The sequence below is a fragment of the Scyliorhinus canicula genome, chromosome 8 (assembly GCF_902713615.1).
Source record: "Scyliorhinus canicula chromosome 8, sScyCan1.1, whole genome shotgun sequence".
In the NCBI taxonomy this organism is placed as follows: domain Eukaryota; kingdom Metazoa; phylum Chordata; class Chondrichthyes; order Carcharhiniformes; family Scyliorhinidae; genus Scyliorhinus; species Scyliorhinus canicula.
Window position 1 is genome coordinate 198651786 of NC_052153.1, and position 23558 is coordinate 198675343.

Sequence of the window (23558 nt, forward strand, 5' to 3'; positions counted from 1 at the left end):
ACGAACCCTGGAGTTGTGAAGCATTTATGCTAACCACCATGCTACCGTGCTGCCCATCTGTGTGGAGTTTGCACATTCGCCCCGTGTTTGCGTGGGTATTGTCCCCACAACCCAAAGATGTGCAGGTGGGTTGGCCACACTAAATTGCCCCTTAATTGGAAAAATGAATTGGGTACTCTAAATTTATATTTTAAAAAATCTTTTTTTTTTTTTAAATGATTTGATTAGCGAGATTAATTTGTTCAGGATGTGGGGCGCTGCTGGCTGGGCCAGCATTTATGGCCCATCCCTGACTAGACCATTTCAGAAGTCAAAGTAGGCGAGACCAGCTAAGGGAAGCAGATTTGAAATGAAATGAAAATCGCTTATTGTCACGAGTAGGTTTCAATGAAGTTACTGTGAAAAGCCCCTAGTCGCCACATTCCGGCACCTGTTCGGGGAGGCTGGTACGGGAATTGAACCCGCACTGCTGGCCTGCCTTGGTCTGCTTTAAAAGCCAGCGATTTAGCCTTGTGCTGAACCAGCCCCTAGGAAGATTTCCAAGGAACGTTTCCTTCCCTAAAGAATATTAGTGAACCAGATGGGTTTTTATGACTATCTACAATGGTTTCATGGTCATCATTAAACTTTTAATTTCAGATTTTCTCTCCAACAAGAAAGAAGATAATATATGCGGGGGGAGAGAACCCACCATCCATGGTTAACTGAAAAAGTTAAAGACAGCATCAAAATTAAAGAAAAGACACAATCGTGCAGGTCAGATAAGGTGCTTTCTTCAGATTGGAGAATGTCAAAATGTAACCCATTCTAACACAGAAAACAGGAAACTACAGGCCAGTTAGCTAAACATCATTGGGAAAATGTTAGAATTCATTCTGAAAGATGAGAGAGCAGGGCACTTGGCAAATTCAAGGCAAACAGGCAGAATCAGTGGAGGCAGTGAGGTAGTACTGTTATCGCTGCACTCGCAGAGACCCCAGAGTAATGATCAGAGGGCCTGGGTTTGAATCCCACTATAGGTGATAAAAAAAATTTGAATTAAAAAAAATCTGGAATTAATAATCTAATGACACCATGAAACTATTGGCGACTGTTGCAAAAACCCATCTGGTTCACTAATGTCCTTTAGGGAAGGAAATCTGCCATCTTTACCCGGTCTGGCCTACATGTGACTCAGACCCACAGCAATGTGGTTTACTCTTAACTGCCCGCAGGGATGGGCAATGAAGACTAGCCCAGCCAGCAATATCCACCCATGAACAAATTAAAATAACAGTCAATATCTGAAAGAAAACTCATGTTTAGCCAATTTATCGGAGTTCTTTAAAGGAGTTACATGTGCTGTGGATATAGGGGAACTGGTGGATGTACTGTACTTCGATTTCCAGAAGGCATTTGATAAAGTGCCACTTCAAAGGTTATTGCAGAAAATAAAAGCTGATGGTGGAGGGGAAAGTATATTGGTATGGTTTGAAGATGAGCTAACTGACAAGAAACAGATAGTAGGCAATATGCAGCAAGTGGAGTGTCACAAGGAGCAGTGCTTTACAATTTATATAAGAAACTTAAATGAAGGGACCGAAGATATAGTTGCTAAATTTGCTGATGATACAAAGTAAGTTGTGAAGAGGATATAAGGCTACACAGGGATAGAGATAGCTCATGTGAAGGTCCGGCAAATGGAGTATAATGTGGGAAAATGTGGTATTGTTTGTTTTGGAAGAATAAAAAAAAATACATTATCTAAATGGTGAATGATTTTTGGGGTGGCGGTGCCTAGTGGTATTGTCACTGGCTGAGTAAACCAGGGACCCAGAGTAACGATCTGGGGACCCAGGTTCAAATCCCACCAGGGCAGATGGTGAAATTTGAATTCAATAAAAATCTGGAGTTAAAAGTCTAAAGGTGACCATGAAACAATTGTTGATCCTTGTAAAAACCCATCTGGTTCACTAATGTCTTTAGGGAAGGAAATCTGCTGTCCTTACATGGTTGGAAAGAGGGAGACTGAGGGGAGATCTGATTAAGGTCTACAAAATTATGAGAGGTATAGATAGGGTGAATAGTCAGAAGGTTTTTCCCAAGGTGGAAGACTCAATTACAGGGGAGCCCCGGTTCAAGGGGGAAAATTTATGGGAGCTCCACGGGGAATGTTTTTCACACACAGGGTGGTGGGTGCCTGGAACACATTGCCAGTGTTCTCAATGGAGAGATACAGATCGTTTGGGCAATAAGTAGTAGGTCTGAATAAGGAATCTGGATCAGCGCAGTCTTGGTGGGCCGAAGGGCCTGTTCCTGTGCTGTAATGCTCTTTGTTTTTGTTCTTTGGTCTTCGCTGTGAGGTCAGCATGGGTTGCCCACCCTTAATTGGTCAAAATTCTTTCAGCAGAGATGGTCATCGTCTGGCACTAGTGTTGTGAATGTAACTTGCCACTTGTCAGCCCAAGCCTGGACTATTGTCTTGCTGCATTTGCACGTAGACTGCTTCAATGTTTGAGAACGCCAAAATGGTGCTGAACATTGGGCAGTGAACATTCTCACATCTCACCTTGATTATCATTTCCAAAGCCCTATCCACTACTAATGTTAAACTGACCGTCCTGTAGTTTACTAGGAATGTCCTTACACCCTTCCTTTAATAAGGGTGTCAAAATCTGCCACTCTCCAATCCTCTGGCATTTCCCCTCATCTGCAGTAGTTTGGAAAATGATGGCAACTCCTTCTGCTATCCCCACTACCCTTAACAACCTGGGATGCAAGCCATCCAGATCAGGCACCTAGCTACTTCGAGCTAAATGATAAAAAAGTTGGCTATTAATTGCTACCTCATGCAATACCTCTACCATCTCCACTCTATCAATATTTTGTCAGCCTTCTGTTCCTCCGTTAACACTGGTGGAAAGTACGCCTCCTCCTCTATAGATTTTTTGATTTCTTAGGGAATCAAGAAATATGGAGAAGCAGGCAAAAAAGATAAGTTGACTTTGAAGATCAGCCAGGATCACACTGAATGGTTGAATGGTGTCATAGAATCTCCACAGTGCAGAATGGAAGCCTTTCGGCCCATCGAGTCTGAAAGAACACCCTACCTGAGCCAATTCTCCCACAATCACACCATTTAAAAAAAATAAATTTAGAGTGGCCGATTATTTTTTTTTCCAATTAAGGGGCAATTTAGCATGGCCAATCACCTACCCTGCACATCTTTGGGTTGTGGGGCTGAAACCCACGCAGACACAGGGAGAATGTGCAAACTCCACACGGACAGTGACTGGGATTCGAACCCAGGTCCTCAGCGCTGTAGGCAGCAGTGCTAACCACTACCCCATATGCCACCCCTCGCAATCACACCTAACCTGGACACTAAGGAGTACATGGCAAATCCACCAACTTGCACATCTTTGGACTGTGGGAGGAAACCGGAGCACCCGGAGGGAAAAAACGCAGACATGGGGAGAAAGTGCAAATTCCCGAGTCATTCAAGGTTGAACCTGGGTCCCTGGTGCTGAGGCAAGCAGTGCTAACCACTGTGCTGTCATGCCACTCTTACATTCTTGTGAATCTATCACCTCACCAAGGGCAGGAGTAGGAATATCAATTTATGTCCTTTAGTGGAGGGTTAGTGCTTTCACGTTTCATGACTGAACCAGTCTGCAGGCTCTATTCTGCACTGTGGAATATAAACCTCGCACCCATGCAGCTTACCTCAGAGTGCTAAACTGAGCTGGGGCAGTTTTGATCACAGAGCGAAGAAACTTCTTGCGTTTTTCTGCTCGTTGCATAATCTCGCCTGTGGATTCTATCTCCTTAGCATGCTGTGCCCCATCTGATGAGTCGTCATCCTTCTGGTTCTGTGACTTCATTGCCTTTTCAGTCTCCATTGTTGTGTCACGAAACCACTGTGCAATGTAAAATTTCCTAGCAAACTTAAAACAAACACACGCTTACTAAGAACAAAGAACAACGAAAGAAAGAAAGAAATGTACAGCACAGGAACAGGCCCTTCGGCCCTCCAAGCCTGCGCCAACCATGCTGCCCATCTAAACTAAAATCTTCTACACTTCCGGGATCCGTATTCCTCTATTCCCATCCTATTCATGTTTTTGTCAAGATGCCCCTTAAACGTCACTATTGCCCCTGCTTCCACCACCTCCTCCAGGAGCGAGTTCCAGGCACCCACTAGTCTCAGAATTCTGGCTGGGCTTCAGTCATGTATAAGAGGATAACTAATGAACGTGGTTTAATTACAACGATTTATATGGGCAGACAATATAAGGGGCTGGTTTAGCACAGGGCTAAAGAGCTGGCTTTTAAAGCAGACCAAAGCGGGCCAGCAGCACGGTTTAATTCCCATTCCAGCCTCCCCGAACAGGCGCCGGAATGTGGCGACTAGGGGCTTTTCACAGTAACATCATTTGAAGCCTACTTGTGACAATAAGCGATTTTCAAATTTTTCAAATTAAAGTCTATTAAGGGATCTTAGAAGTTTTTTGAACTCGTATAGTGTTTTTGAACGGTTAGGAAAATTGCACTCATAGGAAAGACTTGTTTTTTTTATATAAACAGTCTGCAACTTGTTCTCAGACACCTGCAAAGCCCCCGTCAGTAAATTGTTGTTTTACAATCTGCAACTAGCTTTCTGTGACCTGAAGTAGCTGACATAGCTCATACTGCTGAGCTGGTCATCAAGGGAAGAGGTTAGAGAGGAGCCAAGCGGGAATCAAACCTGGGATCCTGGTGCTGTGAAGCAACAGTGCTAATCACTGTGTTACAATTGTTCTATACAAGGGCCTTCTGAGATTATTCTGTGTAATAATCTGCCGCACAACACGTGTACCTGGATTTACTGAATCCTGTTTACAACTGAGAATTGAGAATGCCCCAGGTCTAAGACCAGCTCTTCGCTGCGGGTGCTGCAGGAACAATTCTTTCCACAAGACTGTAGCCCATCTCACAATAATAGGAAGATGAAACAAAGGGCGAGATGTGCCAGCTGTCCACCCCGATGGGATCTTCTGGTCTCCCCTTCCGCTGGTGGGGATTCAATTGGAAATCCCATTGACAGCAGTGGGATCAGAAGATGCCGCTGCTGGTCAATGGTGGGTCGCCTCACGCCATCAAGAAATATGTTGCGGTGAGGCCAGAGAATCACGCTCAAAAATTCACACTTCAGAAATTGGAAGTTACAAAGAAAGGTATTCTTTGCGGAGAGAAAAAAGGAAACTTTAAGCAATATAATGATATTCAGATTATGAACAAAAGTTGATTCAGTCAAATTCACTTTCGTGCAAGTTTGAAATTGAAGGGATACAAGATCTGGGATGCACATCACATGTACCCAAAGGTTTCCTTGTTCTCAGCTTCACAATAGAAATGGAGTTGGAAGACCAACAAAGTTCCATAAGTCCATTAAAATGCCAACTTTCACTCAGCCAGGCTTCCTGGCTAACACCCTCCACTCAATGCCCAAAACATTCGTTTACACATCTTATTCAAACAGATGTTTATCCAGTACCCATCCATTAACCCCCTCAGACAACACTCAGCAGTCACTTGAATGCCCAAACAAAGTAACCTTAGTGAGCGGCTACATTTTACTTACCATTAGTGAGGGATCGGTCTCCGTATTCTCATCCAGGTAATCCAGCAGTGCTTTCTGTAGCTGCTGAACTTCATCTTCAATTCCAGAAACCTGGAGGAATGTAACCATCAGCAAACACCAAAATTAGAGCTGCAACATCCCAACAGAAGCTTATCCAGTACCCTCCCACTGACCCTCACACAGTCACCCAATTGCCACCCATAAACAACCTCGTCCCCCCACCAACTCATCCAGTAATCTTATGTTCTTATAACCCCCCCAGACACATCCAGTAATCACCTCATAACCCCGTCCCCCAGTCACTCATCCAGTGATCACCCCATAACCCCCCCAGACACATCCAGTAATCACCCCATAACCCCCCCAGACACACCCTGTAATCACCTCATAACCCCGTCCCCCAGTCACTCATCCAGTAATCACCCATAACCCCCCCAGACACATCCAGTAATCACCCCATAACCCCCCCAGACACATCCAGTAATCACCCCATAACCACCCCAGTCACTCATCCAGTAATCACCTCATAACCCCCCCAGACACATCCAGTAATCACCCCATAACCACCCCAGTCACTCATCCAGTAATCACCTCATAACCCCCCCAGACACATCCAGTAATCACCCCATAACCACCCCCCCAGTCACTCATCCAGTGATCACCCCATAACCCCCCCAGACACATCCAGTAATCACCCCATAACCCCCCCCCCTAGTCACTCATCCAGTAATCACCTCATAACCCCCCCAGACACATCCAGTAATCACCCCATAACCCCCCCCAGTCACTCATCCAGTAATCACCTCATAAACCCCCAGACACATCCAGTAATCACCTCATAACCCCGTCCCCCAGTCACTCATCCAGTGATCACCCCATAACCCCCCCAGACACATCCAGTAATCACCCCATAACCCCCCCCAGTCACTCATCCAGTAATCACCTCATAAACCCCCAGACACATCCAGTAATCACCTCATAACCCCGTCCCCCAGTCACTCATCCAGTGATCACCCCATAACCCCCCCAGACACATCCAGTAACCAGCCAATAACCCTCCCCAGACACATCCAGTAATCACCCCATAACCCCCCCAGACACATCCAGTAATCACCTCATAACCCCCCCAGACACATCCAGTAATCACCCCATAACCCCCCCAGACACATCCAGTAATCACCTCATAACCCCGTCCCCCAGTCACTCATCCAGTGATCACCCCATACCCCCCCAGTTACCCATCCAGTGATCACCCCATAACCCCCCCAGACACATCAGTAATCACCCCATAACCACCCCAGACACATCCAGTAATCACCCCATAACCCCCCCAGACACATCCAGTAATCACCGCATAACCCCGCCCCCCAGTCACTCATCCAGTGATCACCCCATAACCCCCCCAGCCACATCCAGTAATCACCCCATAACCCCCCCCGACACATCCAGTGATCCCCCATAACCCCGCCCCCCAGTCACTCATCCAGTGATCACCCCATAACCCCCCCCAGACACATCCAGTGATCCCCCATAACGCCCCCCCGACACATCCAGTAATCACCCATAACGCCCCCCCGACACATCCAGTAATCACCCAACACCCCCCCCCCAGTCACTCATCCAGTGATCACCCCATAACCCCCCGAGACACATCAGTAATCACCCCATAACCACCCCAGACACATCCAGTAATCACCCTATAACCCCCAGACACATCCAGTAATCACCCCATAACCCCGCCCCCTAGTCACTCATCCAGTGATCACCCCATAACCCCCCCAGACACATCCAGTAATCACCCCATAACCCTCCCCAGACACATCCAGTGATCCCCCATAACGCCCCCCCCCCCAGACACATCCAGTAATCACCCAACACCCCCCCAGTCACTCATCCAGTGATCACCCCATAACCCCCCCCAGACACATCCAGTGATCACCCCATAACCCCCCAGTCACTCATCCAGTAATCACCCCATAACCCCCCCAGACACATCCAGTAATCACCCCATACCCCCCCCAGACACATCCAGTGATCACCCCATAAACCCCCCCCCCCCCCCCAAAAGACACTCATCCATGAGAATAGTGGGTCTCTGCAATACACTACCTGTTCACGCACTGATTGATAATTTGCTGAATTCCATTAAGAGTTGGAGTGCACATAACCTCTAAAGAGGTAAGCAAAGCATCAAATTCAGAGCAATCACCTGGACGAATTGTGCGTTCAGAGAGCAACGCCTCAAATTCTCTCTCGCCCACTGTCCCGTCCCCCCCCCTTTTTTTAAAAAAAAAAAGAGGTGGACCAGGTATTTAATTTGTGGGGAACAGGCTGAATGAACCAAAGGGTCATCTTTTCCTGTCAGTTATATGTTCTTCTGTTATTAAATGCCCTTCCAATAACCCAATGTTGCCCACACATTTCCACCTCTCCCAGATATTACATCCACATTACAAAGACTTTACGAAACCTGCAATGTGTCTCTCCCACCAACTCCACAAAACTGAACATTACCTTCGCCTGCAACAACTACCCGTCAGCCTCTCCCTCACCTGTTTGAGTATCCGATCAATTGATTCCCGGTCCATCTTGCAGGATACAGCATCTTTCCTCAACCGTGCGGCCACAGTTCCTAAGTAATCAAGAGAGGCTACCCGTAGAGCCATCTCTGTCGACTTGTTGCTGAACTGGTGAACCTGTATTCAGGAATACAACAATAAAGTGATTGAAATAATGGCTCCATACTGCACAATGTTCAAGCTTTGTCCTACATTTTTTCTCAAGTAAATGGCCAATTTAATTTCAACTACTCCAAGTCTCCTCAATAACTTTTCATTATTGTGCACCAGACTTATTTGCAAACAGAATAATTGCGACGCAGAAATGTGAGTGGATACTATAGTAGAGAATCAGTAACTCAGTAACAAGTTATAAAAAGTCTGGTAACAGCAGTTGGTGCAATTCCTTCGGATAAACATGACTGGTGGTGCACAAGCTCACCACACAAAGAACAAAACCACACAGGAACAGGCCCTTCGGCCCTCCTAGCCTGTACCGGCCATGAAACCACCCTTGGCCAAAGCCCTCAGCATTTCCGAGTGCCGTATCCCTCTATATCTATCCTTTGCATGTATTTGTCAAGATGCCTTTTGAACGCTGTTAATGTATCTGCTTCCACAACCTCCCCTGGCAACACGTTCCTGACACTCACCGCCCTCTGTGTAAAAAAACCTGCCTCGTACATCTCCTCTAAACTGTGCCCCATGGACCTCAAACCTATGCCCCCTGGTGACTGATCCCTCCACCCTGGGAGAGAGTGCCTGTCCATCCATTCCCCTCAATCTTGTAGGCCTCGATCAGGTCATCCCTCAACCACCGTCTTTCTAATGAAAACAGTCTGAGTCTATTCAGCCTCTCTGCATAGCTAACACCCTCCAGACCAGGCAACATCGTGATAAACCTCCTCTGCACCCTCTCCAAAGCCTCCACATCCTTCTGGTAGTGTGGAGACCAGAATTGTGCTCAATATTCCAAAGTGTGGCCTTACCAAGGTTCTATACAACTGTAGCTTGACTTGCCAGTTTTTATATTCGATGCCCCGTCCAATGAAGGCAAGCATTCCATATGCTTTCCTAACTACCTTGTCCTCTTGTATTGCCACTTTCAAAGATCTGTGGAGCTGCACGCCCAGATCTCTCTGACTTTCTATATTTCTAAGAGTTTTGCCATTATGGTATATTTCCCCTCTATGCTAGACCTACCAAAATGCATTACCTCACCTTTGTCCGGACTAAACTCCATTTGCCATTTCACTGCCCAAGTCTCCAATCTACATCCTGCTGTATCCTGACAATCCTCAACACTATCTGCCACTCCATCAACCCTGGTGTCATCTGCGAACTTACTACTCAGGTCAGCTCCATTTTCCTCCAAATCGTTTATATGAACTACAAACAACAGAGGCCCCAGCACCGATCCCTGTGTAACACCACTAGTCACAGCCTTCCATTCAGAAAAACACCCTTCTAGTGCTACCCTCTGCCTTCTGTGACCGAGCCAGTTCTGTATCTATATTGCCACCTCACCTCAGAGCTTTCACCTTTGATCTTTCACGCGTGTGACCTCACCTTTTGTACCAGTCTGCCATGAGGCACCTTGTCAAAGGCTTTATTGAAGTCCATGTAAACAACATCCACCGTCTACCCCATATCAATTATCTTTCTCACCTCCTCAAAATACTCGATCAAGTTAGTGAGGCACGACCTCCCCTTCACAAAACCATGCTGTCTATCACTGATGAGTGCATTTGTTTCCAAATGGCTATGAATCCTGTCCCCGAGAATTCTCTCCAATAATTTACTGACGTGAGGCTCACCGGCCTATAGTTTCCAGAATTATCCCTGCTACCTTTCCTAAACAGCGGTACCACATTAGCTATTCTCCAGTCCTCCGTGATCTCACCTGTAGCCAATGAGGATACAAAGATGTCAATCAAGGCCCCAGCAATTTCCTCCCTTGCTTCCCTCAGTATTCTGGGATAAATCCCATCCAGCTCAGGAGACCTAGCTACTTTGATGTCTTTTAAAACAGCCAATACCTTCTCCTTTTCGATGTCAACATGATCCAGACTGTCCACACACTCTACCCAGGCATCATCTTCCACAAAGTCCCTTTCTTTGGTGAACACTGATGCAAAGTACTCATTTAGTACCTTGCCCATTTCATCTGGCTCAACACAGATTCCCCACCCCATTGTCCTCAAGTGGTCCAATCCTTCCCCTGGCCACCCTCTTGCTTTTTACATATGAATAAAAAGCTTTGGGATTCACCTTAATCCTACTTGCCAAGGCTTTTAATGACCACTCATAGCCCTCCTAATTTCCCGCTTCAGTACCTTAATACTTTCTTTATACTCAAGGGTTCGACTGTTCCCACCCTTCTCGATCGTGCAAAAGCCTTGATCTTTTTGACGAGGTTCGCAACATTCCTTGTTATCCAAGGCTTCCTAAACTTCCCATACTTATCCTTCGTTATCTCTCTGGTTGTATCACAGCTTGGTATGGATCCTGCTCTGCCCAAGACCGCAGGAAACTACAAAAGGTCGTGAATATAGCCCAGTCCATCACGCAAACCAGCCTCCCAACCGTTGACTCTATCTATAATTCCCGCTGCCTCAGAAAGGCAGCCAGCATAATTAAGAACCCCACGCATCCCGGACATACTCTCTTACACCGTCTTCCGTCAGGAAAAAGATACCAAAGTTTGAGGTCACGTACCAACCGACTCAAGAACAGCTTCTTCCCTGCTGCCATCAGACTTTTGAATGGACCTACCTCGTATTAAGTTGATCTTTTCTCTACACCTGGCTATAACTAACATTATATTCTGCAGTCTCTCCTTCCTTCCCTATGTACGGTATGCATTGTTTGTACAGCATGCAAGAAACAATACTTTTCACTCTATACTAATACATATGACAATAATAAATCAAATCAAAAATCAGGATAGTAACTTTCCTGAATCCTTATCAATATATTCTCATTGGTGTGCATAATGTTAACAATGCCCGGGCCAGTTCTAATTTTACACATATTTTGCTCTTTTTGATTAAATGCCTTCTTTGACATTGGTCTCCCAACATCAAATTTGATTACATTGTTCTTCATTCAATGGCCTCACTTTACTAACAACTCAATCTCAAAATGCATAGAAATAAATGCAAGTTCTCACACTTCTCCGTGTGATTCTTGTTTGCTCAGCGCGCTGGAGAACAAGTCAGTGTGTGCCTCCAGCAGTTAATGCCCTGGAACACATGATCTATATAACAAACACACACCACACACACATACAATGTCAAATGCAGAGTGAAATAAGATTATGGGATGCCAATGGACCAAAACAATGAGATAATAAGTCTGTGGATTTGAACTCCACCACCCGACTTCACAACAGAACAAGGAGTTTCAGAAAGACGTCCTGGACTCACGGCAGAATGCTGCCGTTTTAATATCAACGTTCCACAACTATTCAAATCCGATCAAATGCATGGCATAAACTGAGCTATATAAAAATTGTGGCAACAAGAGGTCAAAGGCTAGAATCCTGCAGTCATCCCCCTCCTCACTCCCAAAGATTGTCCATAATCGATTGGACACAAGATGACACAGGATCGATCGCACAGAAATTGCCACCGGTCCTCGCCAATGTTTATTATATTATAGCCATTACAGTCATCCGGTTAGAAAGTGGTCACACTGGACTAAATCTCTGGGTTTTAAAGCAGACCAAGGCAGGACAGCAGCACGGTTCAATTCCCGTACCAGCCTCCACGAACAGGCGCCGGAATGTGGCGACTAAGGGCTTTTCACAGTAACTTCATTGAAGCCTACTCGTGACAATAAGCAATTTTCATTACATTTCAAGTTTGGGAACTGAAAATTCAACAGCACTGACACTTTGAAAGGATAAACAAAAAGGAAAAGGTGCTGGGGCAGCTCTGTTAATAAAGCATGACATAGAACATAGAACATAGAACAGTACAGCATGAGCAGTGAAAAATGATCTTGGATTAGTAGATTGAAATGTGGGAATATAGAAACGGGTGTTCGATCTTGGTCTCGTCCCTCTGTCCCCAGCATCACAGCTGCCACTTTTCAGCCAACTCGATTCATTCCATGTGACCTCCGAACTGGCTGAAGGCACTGGGCATTGCAGAGGCAATATTCAGGCAATGTTCCAGCAACGTACAGAAGTATTGTGCTCCAGAACGAGCTACACCCCAGCCAAGCTGTTCCAGTACAATTACAATACTGGCAATGTGGAAAATAGCACATGTAAATCCTGTTCAGAAAAACAGGGAAAACCCAACTCAAATTACTGCCCATCAGTCAAATCTCAATCATCGTCAAAGTGATGAAAAGTGGGCAGCACGGTGGCGCAATGGGTTAGCCCTGTTGCCTCACGGCGCCAAGGTCCCAGGTTCGATCCCGGCTCTGGGTCATTGTGCAAACTCCACACAAACATTCTCTGTGTCTGCGTTGGTTTTGCCCCCACAACCCAAAGATGTGCAAAGTAAGTGGATTGAACACGCAAAATTGCCCCTTAATTGGAAAAAAAATGAATTGGGTACTCTAAATTCATTTAAAAAGAAAAATCTAAGTGATGAAAAGTCTCATCAACAGTGCACGCAAGCAGCAATAATCTGCACACTGCTGCTCAGTTTGGTTCCTCCACTGAGGCTCAACTCTGGACCTCATTGCAGCTGGGTCCAAACATGGGTAAAAGAGCTGAACTCAAGTGGTGAGGTGAAGCGAGAGTGACTGCCTTTGACTGAATGTGGCATCAAAGAGCACTGGCAAAATTGAAATCAATGGGAAAAGGGGAAGAAAACTGCAGTGTTACCTAGCACAAATAAAGAAATTGTAGTTGTTGGAGGTCAGTCATCTCAATCCCAGGCCATCATGGAAGGATATTCCTCGTGTTTTTCTCTGAGGCCCAACCATCTTCAGCTGCTTCATCAATGTGCTTCAATACAACCTTGGATGAGAGGTGCCGATGTTCACCGATGATTGCACAATCTTCAGCATCATTCGTGTCTCCTCAGATACTGAAGCAGTCAGTTCCCATATGCAGCATGATCTAGACAGGCTATGATGTGGCATTGGACTGGGGTGACCACAGTAAGAAGTCTTACAACACCAGGTTAAAGTCCAACAGGTTTGTTTCAAACACGAGCTTTCAGAGCACTGCTCCTTCCTCAGGTGAATCACAGTATTCAGGTTTGGGTTGATACGTGGAAATAAACATTTGTGCCACACAAGAGCCAGGCAATGATCATCTGCAACAAGAGTCTCCCAACATTCAATGGCATGACCATCACTGGAGTCCCCACTATCAAAATCCTGGAATTAGCACAGACCAGAAACTGAACTGAATGAGACAGAAAAATACTGCGGTTATAAAAACAGGTCAGGGGCTGGAGGTTCTGTGATAACTCACCCCCGACTCCCCAAAGCCTGTGCCATCTACAAGGCACAAGTCAGGAGCATTTTGTAATAATCTCCACTTGGCAACTATACTCAAGAAGCTCGACACCATTCAACACACTTGATCGACTCCCCTTCCACCCCTCCAACACCAAGGACACAGTGGCAGCAGCGTGTACCATCTACAAGATGCACTTGAGGAACTCACCAAGGCTCCTTCGACAGCACCTTGCAAACCTGTTACCTTAACCATCTCAAAGGAAAAGAGCAGCAGATGCATGGGAACACCACCAGCTGCAATTCTCCTTCAAGCCACCCACTATTCTGACCTGCAATAACATGGCCATCTTTTCACTGCCATTGAGTCAATATGCTGGATCTCCCTTCCTGCAGCACTGTGGCTGTACCTACACCACATCAACTGCAGTGGTAAAGGCAGGCTCTCACTGCCACCTGCTTAAGGGAAATTAGGAAAGGATAAGAAATGCTGGCCTAGCCAGCAACACATGCTATGAAAGAATGGAAAAAAAAATACTGACATGGATTGAGGATTAATTAACAGGACAGAAAACAGAGAGAATAACCGGGTAATTTTCAGGTTGGCAGGCGGTGATCAAGCAGCTACCATAATTATCAATGCTTGGGGGCCTGATTTGGATGTGGGGTCCAAATATAATTATTCCAAGTTTGCTGATGCCACAAAACTTGTTGGGAATGTGAGTGGTGAGGTTGCAAAGGGGATTTAGACAGGCTAAGTGAATGGGCAAATGGAACACAATGGGCAACATAGCAAATGGAACATAATGTAGATAAGTGTACAGTTATCCACTTTGGAATGAGGAACAGAGGTGCAGAGTATTGAGTATTTCTCAAATGGGGGAAGATTGCAAAGTGCTGATGTCCAAAGGTGCCCTGGTTCACAAGTCACTGAAAGATAAAATGCAGGTGCAAAAATTATGACGGCAAATGTAATGTTGGTCTTATTAGCAACAGGGCGAGTAAAGAAATGGGTGGCACAGTGGTTATAATAATAATAATCTTTATTATTGTCACAAGTGGGCCTACATTAACATTGCAATTAAGTTACTGAGAGTTACTAAAAGTTACACATTCTGTCCCGGTACACACAGGGTAAATTCAGAATATCCAATTCACCGAACAAGTACGTCTTTCAGGATTTGTGGGAGGAAATCGGAGCACCCAGAGGAAACCGACGCAGACCATGCTGCTTTCTCTCGGCGCCAGGGGCTTGGACCCGGTTTCAATTCTGGTCTTGGGTGATTGTTTGGATTGGATTTGTTTATTGTCACGTGTACCGAGGTACAGTGAAAAGTATTTTTCTGCAAGCAGCTCAAAAGATCATTCAGTACATGGGAAGAAAAGGGAATTAAACAAAATTCAAGAAAATCCATAATAGGGCAACACAAGATATACAATGTAACCACATAAGCATTGGCATCGGATGAAGCATACAGGGTGTAGTGTTAATGAGGTCAGTCAATAAGAGGGTCATTTAGGAGTCTGGTGACGGTGGGATAGAAGCGTGTTCTCAGACTTCTGCCCGATGGAAGAAGTTGGAAGATTAAGTAAGCCGGGTGGGAGGGATCCTTGATTATGCTGCCCGCTTTCCCCAGGCAGCGGGAGGTGTAGATAGAGTCCATGGATGGGAGGCAGGTTCGTGTGATGGACTGGGCGGTATTCACAACTCTCTGAAGTTCCTTGCGGTCCTGGGCCGAGCAGTTGCCATACCAGGCTGTGATGCAGCCAGATAGGATGCTTTCGATGGTGCATCTGCAAAGGTTGGTAAGGGTTAATGTGGACATGCCAAATTTCCTTAGTTTCCTGAGGAAATATAGGCGCTGTTGTGCTTTCTTGGTGATAGCATCGACGTGAGTGGACCAGGACAGATTTTTGGTGATGTGCACCCCTAGGAATTTGAAACTGCTAACCATCTCCACCTCGGCCCCATTGATGCTGACAGGGGTGTGTACAGTACTTTGCTTCCTGAAGTCAATGACCAACTCTTTAGTTTGCTGGCATTGAGGGAGAGATTATTGTCGTTACACCATTCCACCAGGTTCTCTAACTCCCTCCTGTATTCTGACTCGTCGTTATTCGAGATCCGGCCCACTATGGTCGTATCGTCAGCAAACTTGTAGATGGAGTTGGAACCAAGTTTTGCCACGCAGTCGTGTGTGTACAGGGAGTAGAGTAGGGGGCTAAGTACGCAGTCTTCGGGGCCCCGGTATTGAGGACTATTGTGGAGCAGGTGTTGGTGTTCATTCTTACTGACTGTGGTCTGTTGGTCAGAAAATCGAGGATCCGGTTGCAGAGTGGAGAGCCAAGTCCTAGGTTTTGGAGCTTTGATATGATCTTGGCTGGGATTATGGTGCTGAAGGCGGAGCTGTAGTCAATAAATAGGAGTCTGATATAGGAGTCCTTATTTTCGAGATGCTCTAGGGATGAGTGTAGGGCCAGAGAAATGGCGTCTGATGTGGACCGGTTGCGACGGTATACGAATTGAAGTGGGTCAAGGCGTTCCGGGAGTATGGAGGTGATGCGCTTCATGATCAGCCTCTCGAAGCACTTCATTACAACTGATGTCAGGGCCACCGGGCGGTATCATTGAGGCATGTTGCCTGGTTCATCTTTGGTACCGGTATGATGGTGGTCTTCTTGAAGCAGGTGGGGACCTCGGAGTGGAGTAGGGATAGGTTAAAGATGTCTGTGAATACCTCTGCCAGCTGGTATGCGCAGGCTCTGAGTGCACGACCGGGGATCCCGTCCGGGCCAGTCGCCTTCCGCGGGTTCACTTTCAGGAAGGCCGATCTGACTTCGGAAGCTGTGATGGTGGGTATGGGTGAATTATGGGCTGCTGGGGCACTCGACAGTGGATTGTTGGTTACCTGCTCGAACCAAGCATTAAGTTCATCGGGGAGGGATACGCTGCTGCCAGAGATACTGCTCAGCTTCGCTTTGTAGCCTGTTATAAGAACTAAGAACATAAGAACTAGGAGCAGGAGTAGGCCATCTGGCCCCTCGAGCCTGCTCCGCCATTCAATGAGATCATGGCTGATCTTTTGTGGACTCAGCTCCACTTTCCGGCCCGAACACCATAACCCTTAATCCCTTTATTCTTCAAACAACTATCTATCTTTACCTTAAAAACATTTAACGAAGGAGCCTCAACTGCTTCACTGGGCAAGGAATTCCATAGATTCACAACCCTTTGGGTGAAGAAGTTCCTCCTAAACTCAGTCCTAAATCTACTTCCCCTTATTTTGAGGCTATGTCCCCTAGTTCTACTTTCACCCGCCAGTGGAAACAACCTGCCCGCATCTATCCTATCTATTCCCTTCATAATTTTAAATGTTTCTATAAGATTCCCCCCTCATCCTTCTAAATTCCAACGAGTACAGTCCCAGTCTACTCAACCTCTCCTCATAATCCAACCCCTTCAGCTCTGGGATTAACCTAGTGAATCTCCTCTGCACACCCTCCAGTGCCAGTACGTCCTTTCTCAAGTAAGGAGACCAAAACTGAACACAATACTCCAGGTGTGGCCTCACTAACACCTTGTACAATTGCAACATAACCTCCCTAGTCTTAAACTCCATCCCTCTAGCAATGAAGTACAAAATTCCATTTGCCTTCTTAATCACCTGTTGCACCTGTAAACCAACTTTCTGTGACTCATGCACTAGCACACCCAGGTCTCTCTGCACAGCGGCATGCTTTAATATTTTATTGTTTAAATAATAATCCCGTTTGCTGTTATTCCTACCAAAATGGATAACCTCACATTTGTCAACATTGTATTCCATCTGCCAGACCCTAGCCCATTCACTTAACCTATCCAAATCCCCCTGCAGACTTCTAGTATCCTCTGCACTTTTCGCTTTACCACTCATCTTAGTGTCATCTGCAAACTTGGATACATTGCCCTTGGTCCCCAACTCCAAATCATCTATGTAAATTGTGAACAATCGTTGGCCCAACACGGATCCCTGAGGGACACCACTAGCTACTGATTGCCAACCAGAGAAACACCCATTAATCCCCACTCTTTGCTTTCTATTAATTAACCAATCCTTTATCCATGCTACTACTTTATCCTTAATGCCATGCATCTTTATCTTATGTTATCTTACGTTGTTGTTATGTAATGTTGTTTAGTCCTTGCCACAACCGCCGAGAGTCTGTCTGTGACTCTAGCTTAGTTTGATATTCTCTCTTGGCATCTCGGATGGCTTTGCGGAGGTTGTACCTGGATTTCTTGTATAGGACAGGGTCGTCTGCCTTGAACGCCTCAGATCTGTCCTTCAGTAGGGAGTCAATCTCGTGGTTGAGCCATGGTTTCCAGTTGGGGAAGGTACGTACTGCTTTCTTTGGCATGCAGTTGTCCACACATTTGCTGATGAAGTCTGTGACGGTGGTGGCATACTCATATAAGTTAGTCGCTGAGTTTTTAAATATGGACCAGTCCACTGTCTCTAAGCAGTCACACAAGAGCTCTTCTGTCTCCTCGGACCAGCACTGCACAACCTTCTTAGCTGGATTCTCCCGCTTGAGTTTCTGCTTGTAAGCCGGGAGAAGGAGCACAGTCTTATGGTCTGATTTCCCAAAGTGCGGTCGGGGGATGGAACGGTAGGCGCCCTTGATTTTTGAGTAGCAGTGGTCAAGAGTGTTGTTGCCCCTGGTGGGACAGGAGATGTGCTAGTGGAATTTTGGCAGTACACTCTTGAGGTTGGCCTTGTTGAAGTCCCTGGCCACGATGAAATTGTTTGTGTGGAGTTTGCATGTTCTGCCCATGTCTGCGTGGGTTTCCTTCCAGTCAAAAGATCGCCAGTTTAGATGGGGTTATGGGGATAAGGCAGGGCAGTGGGGCTCTATAGTATGGGCTTTGAGAGAGTTAGTGCACACTCGATTGTCCAAAATGCCTCCTTCTGCACTGTTGGGGTTCCATGGATTCTAAGTACAGTTGCAGAGAGCCATAGTGAGATGGCACATGGAATAGTGTGTAGAGGTTGGTCTCCTTACCCAGAGAAGGATATACTGGCCTTATAAGGGATTTCCACAAAGGTTCACCAGACTCTATTCCGGGGAAGGCAGGATTATCCTACGTTGAAGATCGAGAGAGACTGCTTCTATATTCTCTGGAGTTTAATGGAACGAGAGGTGATCTAATTGAGATATACAAAATTCTTACAAAACTCAACAAGGTGGATATAGGAAGACTATTTTAGGGGGTTCAGAACCAGGTACACAGTCTCGGAAACAGAAATAGGGCATTTCGGACTGAGGGGAGGCGGAATCGTTTAACTCAGAAGATAGTGAATCATTGGAATTCGCTACCCGAGAGGGCGCAGGAGCAACGATCATTAATTTGTTCAAAACAGAGATTGATACATTTCTAGTTATTAAAGATATCAACGGATATGGAGATAGTGCAGGAAAATAGCATTGAAATAAATCAGTCATGATCTAGTTAAATGTCAGAGCAGGACTGAGGGGCTGAATACTTCAGCTCCTATTTCGTACGTTATCAGGTGTCAATTGTCATTGACACATCACCCAAAATTTATTCAATTAACATTATATTTACGTAATGCCACATCACTTCAATGTGTGTGGTGGGAGAGTGTTGGGAGCGTCGCAAATCGATTGGTCGCAGTGTTCCCGATCAGGGGAGAACGACCAAGGTCGGCTTTTAAACAGAATGATGCAGCTTGCGGCTGGAATCGGTGGCAGAGAGCAGTTTACATGCCCGGTTCGGTCTGGAAGCAGCGGCAGAAAGCAGCTTACACGCCCGGTTCTGGCTGGAAGCGGCGGCAGAGAGCAGTTTACACGCCCGGTTCGGTCTGGAAGCGGCGGCAGAAAGCAGCTTACACGCCCGATTCGGGTTGGAAGTGGCGGCAGAGAGCAGTTTACATGCCCGGTTGGGGCTGGATACGGTGGCAGAGAGCAGTTTACACGACCGGTTGGGGCTGGATACGGTGGCAGAGAGCAGCTTACACGCCCGGTTCTGGCTGGTACCGGCGGCAGAGAGCAGCTTACACGCCCGGTTCTGGCTGGTAGCGGTGGCAGAGAGCAGCTTGCACACCCGATTCTGGCTGGAAGTGGCGGCAGAGAGCAGCTTACACTCCCGGTTCTGGCTGGAAGCGGCGGCAGAGAGCAGTTTACACTCCCGGTTCGGGATGGAAGTGGCGGCAGATAGCAGTTTACACTCCCGGTTCGGGATGGAAGTGGCGGCAGAGAGCAGCTTACACTCCCAGTTCTGGCTGGAAGCGGCGGGAGAGAGCAGCTTACATGCCCGGTTCGGGATGGAAGTGGCGGCAGAGAGCAGCTTACACTCCCGGTTCTGGCTGGAAGCGGCGGCAGAGAGCAGTTTACACGCCCGGTTCGGGATGGAAGTGGCGGCAGAGAGCAGCTTACAGGCCCGGTTCTGGCTGGGAAGCGGTGGCAGAGAGCAGCTTACACTCCCGGTTCTGGCTGGAAGCGGTGGCAGAGAGCAGCTTACACTCCCGGTTCTGGCTGGAAGCGGCGGCAGAGAGCAGCTTACACGCCCGGTTCTGGCTGGAAGCGGCGGCAGAGAGCAGCTTACACGCCCGGTTCTGGCTGGAAGAGGCGGCAGAGAGCAGCTTACACTCCCGGTTCTGGCTGGAAGCGGCGGGAGAGAGCAGCTTACACGCCCGGTTCTGGCTGGAAGTGGTGGCAGAGAGCAGCTTACACGCCCGATTCGGGCTGGTAGCGGCGGCAGAGAGCAGCTTACATGCCCGGTTGGGGCTGGATACGGTGGCAGAGAGCAGTTTACACGCCCGGTTCGGGATGGAAGTGGCGGCAGAGAGCAGCTTACACTCCCGGTTCTGGCTGGTAGCGGTGGCAGAGAGCAGTTTACACGCCCGGTTCTGGCTGGAAGCGGCGGCAGAGAGCAGTTTACACTCCCGGTTCTGGCTGGAAGCGGGGGCAGAGAGCAGCTTACATGCCCGGTTCTGGCTGGAAGCGGTGGCAGAGAGCAGCTTACACGCCCGATTCGGGCTGGTAGCGGCGGCAGAGAGCAGCTTACATGCCCGGTTGGGGCTGGATACGGTGGCAGAGAGCAGCTTACATGCCCGGTTCTGGCTGGAAGCGGCAGCAGAGAGCAGCTTACACGCCCGGTTCTGGCTGAAAGCAGCGGCAGAGAGCAGTTTACACGCCCGGTTCGGTCTGGAAGCGGCGGCAGAAAGCAGCTTACACGCCCGATTCGGGTTGGAAGTGGCGGCAGAGAGCAGCTTACACGCCCGATTCGGGTTGGAAGTGGCGGCAGAGAGCAGTTTACATGCCCGGTTGGGGCTGGATACGGTGGCAGAGAGCAGTTTACACGACCGGTTGGGGCTGGATACGGTGGCAGAGAGCAGCTTACACGCCCGGTTCTGGCTGGTACCGGCGGCAGAGAGCAGCTTACACGCCCGGTTCTGGCTGGTAGCGGTGGCAGAGAGCAGCTTACACACCCGATTCTGGCTGGAAGTGGCGGCAGAGAGCAGCTTACACTCCCGGTTCTGGCTGGAAGCGGCGGCAGAGAGCAGTTTACACTCCCGGTTCGGGATGGAAGTGGCGGCAGAGAGCAGTTTACACTCCCGGTTCGGGATGGAAGTGGCGGCAGAGAGCAGCTTACACTCCCAGTTCTGGCTGGAAGCGGCGGGAGAGAGCAGCTTACATGCCCGGTTCGGGATGGAAGTGGCGGCAGAGAGCAGCTTACACTCCCGGTTCTGGCTGGAAGCGGCGGCAGAGAGCAGTTTACACGCCCGGTTCGGGATGGAAGTGGCGGCAGAGAGCAGCTTACAGGCCCGGTTCTGGCTGGGAAGCGGTGGCAGAGAGCAGCTTACACTCCCGGTTCTGGCTGGAAGCGGTGGCAGAGAGCAGCTTACAGGCCCGGTTCTGGCTGGAAAGCGGTGGCAGAGAGCAGCTTACACTCCCGGTTCTGGCTGGAAGCGGTGGCAGAGAGCAGCTTACACTACCGGTTCTGGCTGGAAGCGGCGGCAGAGAGCAGCTTACACGCCCGGTTCTGGCTGGAAGCGGCGGCAGAGAGCAGCTTACACGCCCGGTTCTGGCTGGAAGCGGCGGCAGAGAGCAGCTTACACTCCCGGTTCTGGCTGGAAGCGGCGGGAGAGAGCAGCTTACACGCCCGGTTCTGGCTGGAAGTGGTGGCAGAGAGCAGCTTACACGCCCGATTCGGGCTGGTAGCGGCGGCAGAGAGCAGCTTACATGCCCGGTTGGGGCTGGATACGGTGGCAGAGAGCAGTTTACACGCCCGGTTCGGGATGGAAGTGGCGGCAGAGAGCAGCTTACACTCCCGGTTCTGGCTGGAAGCGGTGGCAGAGAGCAGCTTACACTCCCGGTTCTGGCTGGTAGCGGTGGCAGAGAGCAGTTTACACGCCCGGTTCTGGCTGGAAGCGGCGGCAGAGAGCAGTTTACACTCCCGGTTCTGGCTGGAAGCGGCGGCAGAGAGCAGCTTACATGCCCGGTTCTGGCTGGAAGCGGTGGCAGAGAGCAGCTTACACGCCCGATTCGGGCTGGTAGCGGCGGCAGAGAGCAGCTTACATGCCCGGTTGGGGCTGGATACGGTGGCAGAGAGCAGCTTACATGCCCGGTTCTGGCTGGAAGCAGCAGCAGAGAGCAGCTTACACGCCCGGTTCTGGCTGGAAGCAGCGGCAGAGAGCAGTTTACACGCCCGGTTCGGGATGGAAGTGTCAGCAGAGAGCAGCTTACACTCCCGGTTCGGGCTGGAAGCGGCGGCAGAGAGCAGCTTACACTCCCGATTCTGGCTGGTAGCGGTGGCAGAGAGCAGCTTACACGCCCGGTTCTGGCTGGAAGCGGCGGCAGAGAGCAGTTTACACGCCCGGTTGCGGCTGGTAGCAGTGGCAGAGAGCAGCTTACAGGCCCGGTTCTGGCTGGAAGTGGCGGCAGAGAGCAGCTTACACGCCCGGTTCTGGCTGGAAGCGGTGGCAGAGAGCAGTTTACACTCCCGGTTCGGGCTGGAAGCGGCGGCAGAGAGCAGCTTACACGCCCAGTTCTGGCTGGTAGCGGTGGCAGAGAGCAGCTTACACTCCCGGTTCTGGCTGGAAGCGGCGGCAGAGAGCAGCTTACACTCCCGGTTCTGGCTGGAAGTGGTGGCAGAGAGCAGCTTACACTCCCGGTTCTGGCTGGAAGCGGTGGCAGAGAGCAGTTTACACGCCCGGTTGGGGCTGGATACGGTGGCAGAGAGCAGCTTACAGGCCCGGTTCTGGCTGGAAGCGGTGGCAGAGAGCAGCTTACACGCCCGGTTCTGGCTGGAAGCGGTGGCAGAGAGCAGCTTACACGCCCGGTTCTGGCTGGAAGCGGCGGCAGAGAGCAGCTTACACTCCCAGTTCTGGCTGGAAGCGGTGGCAGAGAGCAGCTTACACACCCGGTTCAGGCTGGAAGCGGCGGCAGAGAGCAGCTTAAACGCCCGGTTCTGGCTGGAAGCGGTTGCAGAGAGCAGCTTACACGCCCGGTTCGGGCTGGTAGCGGTGGCAGAGAGCAGCTTACACACCCGGCACCTACAGTGACATCGTGCCCTGTACATCCGCACTTTTGGCACCAAATCAGAGGAGGAATTCCTCCGTTTTCTAGCTGCGAGCAAGCAACGCAACAGACTGTTGCTCTCCCACAAACAAATCTAACACTTGGCCCAATTCATTACCCAGTACCAAATCCAATGTGGCCCCCCCACTCTTGTCGGTCTATCCACATATTGTGTCAGGATACCTTCCTGCGCACACTGTACAAAAACTGCTCCATCCAAACTGTTCGACCTATAGAGGTTCCAATCAATATTTGGAAAGTTAAAGTCACCCATGACAACTACCCTGAGACCTCCACACCAATCCATAATCTGTTTTGCAAATTCTTCCTCCTCATCTCTAATACTATTTGGGGGCCTGTAGGAAACTCCTAACAATGTGACTGCTTCC

General features: G+C 48.7%; 1 protein-coding gene across 1 annotated transcript in view; it reads right to left on the bottom strand.

Moving 5' to 3' along the window:
• LOC119970799 (nipped-B-like protein) overlaps positions 1-23558 on the bottom strand; it is a 559915-nt gene that overhangs the window by 162179 nt on the left and 374178 nt on the right. Inside the window, 3 exon segments of the mRNA XM_038805973.1 lie at positions 3706-3926; positions 5603-5692; positions 8155-8298. Of these exon segments, the coding sequence (XP_038661901.1) occupies positions 3706-3926; positions 5603-5692; positions 8155-8298 (455 nt within the window).